Here is a 7,949-nt window from a genome sequence, read left to right on the forward strand (position 1 = left end):
AATATGTCCAGTCCAGGTCTCCAGGGGCTCCCAGCGTCTCCTATTCAGGCCCTTCAGCCATTAGAGCCTCAGCGACGGGCCAGTAGTGGGCAGGCAACCCCGACGGAGGGTGCCTCGGCCGGCACGTTCTGATACCAGTTTCGCTGCATGTGCATGTGTGTGTTACCCTGGAACATTCATTGAGAACATCGTATCCCCGCAGTTCTCTGACTTGAGCGAGGTTCAGAATATTTTAAACAACCGAAAAGTATCACACATCTATTCATTAAATTATGCTCTTCAGGTATAGTAACAGCGCTAAATTACAAGCCCGGTTCAAATATATATTTGAAGAAATTAAGGCCATCCAGACAATAATTTGTTATATTAGCGGTTAGCGTAATGTAACGTTGTTTTACACTAAACGAGAAGGCTTAACTATTAATCTAATTTAATCTCAAACTTTTTTCGGGAGGAATACAGAATGATTAATGAATCAAGTAATACATGAATTATTTATATTATAATCACTAATCCGAATTATGTTTGAGCTCTCAGATCAGAAAATTCAGATTCCGAAAATAAATTATATGTTAGATCAAAATTTGAATGGTGTAGAGATGAACGCTATAACGCCTTGTTGGCTTGACTCTTTGTGTCACTATAGTGATTAGCTAAAGCGATTTATGTTCATGAATCCAATGGCATATATGTTAGTCGATATGTTCCCGCTTAATTAATTTCTAATACTTTAATAACATGTAAACGAAGAAAGCCTAAAAACTACACAACCCTCGCTGTAGTCCGCCATCCTCACATACATTCCCCTCACTGAGCCAGAGCCAATACTAGCTTATTTCCGTCCTCCCATGATAATTAACAAACTATGATTCTTACACGTACTGTAGTTTTATCGTTTGTATTAGGAATAATTGAAAAGACTTATCCTACGAGGCAATCGCCTCTCAATACCAGTTTCAAACGCTCTCTTATATAGACGCGTTGAAAAATTGGGATGATTTATTATTACCATATTTAGTTTGGTGGCGATTCTAAGCTTCACACAATTTTTACAGCTATTTGCGTGGAGTTAGAAACCAAACAACTCTCTAAATCTTGCGGTCTCAGCTAACTTCCCGGTCACCTCATCAGTTTCGATCACAATTGATAGCTAAAGCTCGAATCACAACTCACTGCTCCAATCTTAGTCGACCACTTGGTCGTTCCACCCTGTGTATCTCTCCTTTGCTCATTTCATAAGCAAAATATAATACCAGAATAAAATTTAATTGAAGGAGAATTTAATCACCTTACTCCGTTTTTACGCATAATTATTCATAAAACGTTTTTCTGATTAAAAAAATAGGTTGGATTACAATTTTTAATTGTTGCTATAATGTGAGTAAAGAATTTTGCACATAAAACAGTGTGAATTATCACTGGCCAATTAAATCTTTTTCTTACGTTTCTTTTAAGGTCAAAACTATACAAAGATATTCATATTGTGCAAGATATACTTGTAAACGTAAATTTATCTTGGTTTTTCCTGACTGCAAAGTTCAGTGCCAAAAAACGTGAACAACGATTACTGGGCATCGATAATTACAAGCACTTGGAAAAACAATTCAGTAAATAATCGCCTACATGCAATGCCTTATGTGGCTTGACAGCTAGCTGCTGGAAGTAATCCTCGAGAACCGAAGGTATTGTAGGCCAGATTGTTTCAAGCGATAAATTTCATGATCCCTGACCGGAAGACGTACAAAAAATGTTCAATGAATTAAGAATGTACACGAGGTCTCCAGCGGCACGCACGACATCTTGACGCCGCGCTGCCGGCCGCGCCTCACGTCGTCCAGGAGCTGCAGAGAACCCGAGTCCCCGAGCACGTGGGCGAACCCGGCGCTGGGGAAAGAGAATTGTAACACGTGAGTAACAAGTGAGTAGCAGGCGCTGGGGGGGAGAAGAGTAACACGTGAGTAACATGTGAGTAGCAGGCGCTGGGGGGGAGAAGAGTAACACGTGAGTAACATGTGAGTAGCAGGCGCTGGGGGGAGAAGGAGAGAGATCCTGTGCGTAGCAAGTGATGTGTCAAGAGAGGGATCATATGAAATCAGATGAGGTTGAGGGAGAAATCATGTGGGTAGCATGTGATGCCATGGGAGAGATCATGTGAGTGCCAAGTGATGTCTCTAAGTAGTTCATACGTTTTAACCAGCAAAACTAAAAAAATATAAGTCAGTACTCACTGCAATGAGTGATAGAGAGCGCATTTTCTCGTCGACGAAAACTCGTGGACCTAACGAGCACAATATCGCTTTTTTTCATGAATGATAAAATGCGCTAAAAACCGCCAAAGACACAATAGCCAGGCAGCAATAGACACAATTGCTGTCTTTCCTCTCATCAAAACATGAAGATAAATTCATTCAGATATGAATCGAACTGAAATCATGTTAAATAATTTTAAACATGGAAAAGGANACCGAATATCTAGGAACTTACATAATGTAGGCGTCCAGATCTTGAGTATTTTGATCATCCAGGAAGTCAAAAAGTGAACAGTGTATGCAAGGCAGAGGTTTACGGCTCTCCCTCCAGAGTTTGTTGAGTCCAGTAAAAATCCACTCAACGTCAACCGATGCAACCTCTTTCTGTAATTTCACTTTTCGTGAAATTGGGTAAGCCGGCAAGTATTTCTTGTCTAACGAGTAGTAAGGAAATTTAGGATGCATGAGCATGTCATTATCATATGCAGTGAAGTCGTGCGGGTCAAGCACGCTGTCAGAAGGAGTGTTGGAGGCGAGATCTGACGTTGTGCCGTGCGTAAGCCCGTCTCGTTTCATCCTAAGTAAGTAAACCAATTTTTGCTTATCGTCCAAAATTATCGAATCACCTTTTTTTCGTTTGCTCATTGGATCAGTCCCTGAAAATTCTGCAAATTTCGGTGCGTGCAACTGCTTTGTCGAGAGTGTGGAATTAGAAACAGGGATAGTGTAAATTCTTGCAGGAGAAGAGTTGTAGAAAGTTGAATTTTCGGGCGCAGTTTCCGATTGTCGCTCAGGCAGACTATGAGGCAGAGACCGGTAATAATGTGAACTATGAAATTTATCTTTGAGGTTCTGAATTTTTTGCTCGACTTGTGACTCGACATTTGCTTCAATTTTACCTTCAAGGTGTGAATAGTCATTTGTCCCAGAATGTCGAAGAGTTGCCTGTTGGATGGCTGCCGCATTTGTTTCTCGCCCACTAGCTTCATTTCCTTCTCGTAGGACGGCAGCAGTTTGGGAAGCCACTGACGACGCTCTTCGATCCGCTTCAGCGACTACACCAGCTGCAGTTATTTGTCGTATCTCCGTGATATTTATTGGAACGACTCCAACTTCCATCAAAGCTTCATTATTCTCAACGGAGGTTATTAATTGAGTTGAATTTTGTACAGTTAGTTGAGTTCCGTTGTTGGATTGAGTCGAATCACCGCCTGCTACTCTAGTGCTTGAAGAATTAACATCACGTGCTGCAGCAGCGACAGCAGATTTGGATTTCGTGGTGTCGAGTCTTTTGTAGGAACTGTGCTTCTTCTTGCCGTAGAAAATTAATCCAGGATAGCCAGTGGCACCCCGCTGTCCCCGACATCCTTTCTCCCCGTCGTGTCCTGGATGACCATATCTTCCACCAATACCTGGCTCGCCCTTTGATCCCTTACCTCCATCTTTGCCCTTATCGCCAGTTTCTCCTCTGTCTCCACGATGCCCAGGTTTTCCTTTCCATCCTTTATATCCCATTAATCCTGACTCTCCCCGAAATCCCATGAGCCCAGTGTCTCCCATCATCCCTTTGTCTCCAAGCGAACCGCGATGCCCCGGCATTCCCTTCCATCCCTTCCACCCCTTCGCTCCTTTTTCCCCCTTGGGGCCTACGTAGGGTTGTGAATACAGGGTAAATGTGAGCCCTATTATGAGCACAACCAAAAATATATTGGCTAATATTTTCAGTGGATACAGAAATTTCAAATCGTTATTACCGATATCCATGAACAAAACTTCGGTTGAGTAATAATCGTTATTGTAGCCCTCATTATGGTAGTTGTCGCTTCGCTTTATTCTTGGTTGTGACGTCGGAGATAAATCTGACGATGCGATGGATTCGTTGCCTAGCTTAGTTTTCATAATCCATCGGAAAATTTTTGACGCTAAAGTTTTTTGTTCGGAAACTGTTAATATTTGGTCAAATTTGCGTAATTGTGAAGCAAGAAACCTAAGTAGATCGTTGTCCAAACGATTGAAAATGTGTACTAGTTTTCTATGGACCTCGATTTTTTTATTGTTGCTTAAACAGATGAAGCTGTAGTTGGCGGAGACTTTTTGCTGTAGCCAAAGGAGAATATTTTGAATGATGACTGGAGGAAAATGTTCTTTCATTTTGTTTGATAAAAAATAGGCGACAAAATCTTGGAGACTATTTGCACTTCCACTAGAAAATCTGTTGCACTTCTCTCCAGTGCTTTGAGAAAGTCTAGAAAAGAGCTCAATGATATAATACACAACCTCATCAACGGTTTTCGCACTTCTCGGGCCATTATTGATTCGGTCATCACTTGAAAGGAACCAAAAGTCCTCTTCACTCATCAGCCGTGAAAATTTTTGAGTTGCTCCGTCGAAAGCAACTTCTCTTGGTGGTGTTTTTAACTTTTGAATTCCAACCATAATTGGAAAAACTTGTTTGTATTCATAAAATGAGGTTGACTTCAAAATTATAGACGGACGGTAGGGACTATCTTGGTGAGAGTGAAGTGTTTGATCAGTTGAGTTGGGCTGGGAAGGAGTCGCCCACGGGTGGCCAGCCAAGCTGAGCAGGAGGATCAGCGTCCGCAGCAACGGAGCCGTCTGCGGTCGGCCTCGCAACCACATCTGCAAACGCACATTAGAAGCCTGAATATTCGTTGCATTTTATGAATTCATAAACTCCTTGAACTTCAAGTAATTCCATTACAATCTGCAATTTTTTTGTGTGCATCTACTGCCCAAATAGGGATTTCATATGTTTTCAGATGAGAAAAATCTTCTGATCACCTTCATTACTATATACGCAGTCAGACAATTGAATTGTGAAAATAACATTTCAATCTTATGCATGAGGGGGAAGAGGGTGACTAAAGAAGTAGCAGAAATAAAATTTGCAATTCTCCAAGTTTTTGGATAATTCTCGCTTGTGTTCAATACTTAAGTTAAGCAAGCTGAATTATTATGTTTCATCCGCTTTTGAGTTCATTCAAATAGATTAAAAATTTTGAATGTAACTCCATAAATCAAAATATTCCAAATTGTATCCATCCAGTAAACACCATTACAGCCACCACAACACAAATTGAAAATACATAGTAATGGTCTGTGACTACGAACTGAGACAAGCAAGTGCCGTGGACTCTGAACTAAGTCAAACGTGGCGCAATATCCAAGTTTCCTCGCATTACACGCAGTCACGACACATCACACGGTCAATTTTGAATGAAACATTCAGGTTTCCCAAATTAAGCCGAATAATTAAGATTATCATGCAGAGTGTGCCTGCATCCACTCGTTGCGCGAAAAAGTATCTGAAAATGCATAAGTTGTCCCGAAAGAAATGGACAATAGAAAGTTGGACAATCCAGGCAATTTCGCTTAAGGTTCGATATTCGACGGCATTTGTCACTCAAAATATATGAGAGTTGAATTGATTCCACCTTGATGTTTCATTCAGGAACAACTCCCTTTTTGAAAATTTCCTGATAAAGCACACGAAATTCTACATTTTCTGAAGCTCCGAAACCCATTGCTGGGAATGAATCAAGTTATAAAGGATTACGACAGAATATGTCAAGGGATAATCTATTACAAGGGATAATCACTCACATTTGTTCCTTGTCACAGGAGCCCGGCAAATCCTTGTCGATGTGGAATTTAATCGAGATGAGAGATTTTTTACAAAAACCAGAGTAGAAAATTATCATAAAGAAGCATGAAATTTATACTTCAAACAAGGGGTAAATTATCGAGCAGCTTCACCGTTTGTTGAATAGATTGTGACAATATTAGAAGCTAATGTGGCAATTTGAAGTCCGAGACCGAGAGCGTGGATGGCTTGCTATAGCTCGGCTGGCTGACGGACGACTGCTGGAAGTGCAGCGGATTTGGAGTAGTCCTGCGGCGAGCGGAGGATGGCGAGCAGCTCCTGGGTCAGGTCAGCGCGCGCCGCCCCCAACGCAAACCTGCTCGACCGATGCTGCCTTCATATTATTATAACTATTATTATTCCTTGAGCCTATCCCATTCCTATTATTCTTTCCTATTATTATTCCCTATATTATTCCTATTTTTCATTATACGGTAATCAAAACTCGCAATTAAGTCTCTACTTCATTCCTCATCCTAAAACCAGCATAGATTCAAATTCTTATAATAATGTTTGAAATATTTGTAAGTATGAACGACAAATACAAACTTATATTTTGTAGAATGATTACGATTGAAATAGGGAAAGAAGACAACGGCGGAAAATTAGGCATGTCTACAAAGTCTACCAAGATTAATGCCAAGTAGTCAGATTTGTAGTGACCGTTTTGTCACAATTTAATAACTCATTTTAAAGGCATTAAATTAAATTTCAGTAGAAAGTGGAAAGACAAATGGGTCATACTTTATGTACGTTTGATGGCTGCTTGGCTAGTGAGAAAACGGAGGTAATAGCTTTCTAACATTCCTTTGTAAACCAATTACAAACATGGATATATCTACAGAAAAATATTAATATCATCACTAGGGGAAATTTTGATCAGAGTACGCTTAAGTCAATGTACCCAGCCCGTTATTTTTCAGCGGGAATATATTATTTGAGTTGAAGCCATTTTGACAATTATCATTTTTTATTTGTAGTAGTATGTATAGTAGTATATAGTTGTGTCCAAGAAAGCGAGTTAATTAATTAATTAATTTATTAATTGAATCAGCCCAGTTGAAGATCGTCATCGACATGTGAGAGACACGACCAGCCATTCTTTATTATAGAATGAAATAACATAAATTTATTCGAAACATTATTCAATCTACACATAAATTTTAAGTACAATACTGCTTTCAAGTGGTGCACCAAAATTTGTCAGTAAGGAAACTTGTAAAATCATCTATATTGCATGAACGGCAAAGAGAGTTGTAGAGAAGGTGAGATTTATAGTGTAACCGCCGGTTTGTAAAGAGTACGTCTGAAGCTAATGGAAAAGTTTCCATGCCTTTCAGGAACAACATTATGCATAACCATATGAATAAACTTGATTACTCTCTTAGTCCGGCATTATTTCTGTACTCTGCAATGTACATGACTCGGGGGAGAATTTTTTAAGAGCTCTCACTCACGAAACACAAATTAATATTAAGACTGAAAAATTTAAAATATCGAATGAATTATCATTTGTATAATCGAGCATAATAAGTTCTTGTTCACCCACATTTATAAATGTTTGCTGAATTCACAAATTTCAGTTCCTAAATTGAATATTTAACACGATATCAGCATTGCACAATAAATTTTTTTAACTGTATTCTAAGTCAGTGAATTTATCTGCGAGTAAAGTGATAAAAAAATTTGAAGGTATTTATAGCGCAACATGGAGCGCCTCTCCTCGTCCAGAGCACCCGGTACTTACGGGCTTCCGGTTCGCCCACGTGCTCGGGGACTCGGGTTCTCTGCAGCTCCTGGACGACGTGAGGCGCGGCCGGCAGCGCGGCGTCTGGAAGCACTGCAGAAAAATTTCAGATCGAATTTCAACGAACGCCAGCAAAATTTCAGATCGTGAGGCAGTAAACATCCACACAAGATTTATCTTTCATGTCCATATATATAAGTCAAATTCTCATGTACAACGTTCTTTAAAGTTTACGCTTATTGGAACTAATCTGGCTACCAACTACCGAAGGTAGGTTACGTGCTCGAGC

At 40.0% G+C, this 7,949-nt stretch overlaps 1 protein-coding gene across 1 annotated transcript; it reads right to left on the reverse strand.

The window, feature by feature from the left end:
• Positions 1–1,475: 1,475 nt before the first annotated feature.
• On the reverse strand, positions 1,476–6,110 carry LOC108677857. The gene is made up of 3 exons (XM_018166157.2): positions 5,874–6,110; positions 2,485–4,889; positions 1,476–1,884 (listed from the first exon to the last, which is right to left on the reverse strand). The coding sequence occupies exons 2-3, from the start codon at positions 4,887–4,889 to the stop codon at positions 1,752–1,754; spliced, it is 2,538 nt and encodes an 845-aa protein (XP_018021646.2). The 5' UTR covers positions 5,874–6,110; the 3' UTR covers positions 1,476–1,751.
• Between the last annotated feature and the right edge of the window lie 1,839 nt (positions 6,111–7,949).

The sequence above is a fragment of the Hyalella azteca genome, unplaced genomic scaffold, assembly GCF_000764305.2.
Source record: "Hyalella azteca isolate HAZT.00-mixed unplaced genomic scaffold, Hazt_2.0.2 contig17038, whole genome shotgun sequence".
Lineage (NCBI taxonomy): Eukaryota > Metazoa > Arthropoda > Malacostraca > Amphipoda > Hyalellidae > Hyalella > Hyalella azteca.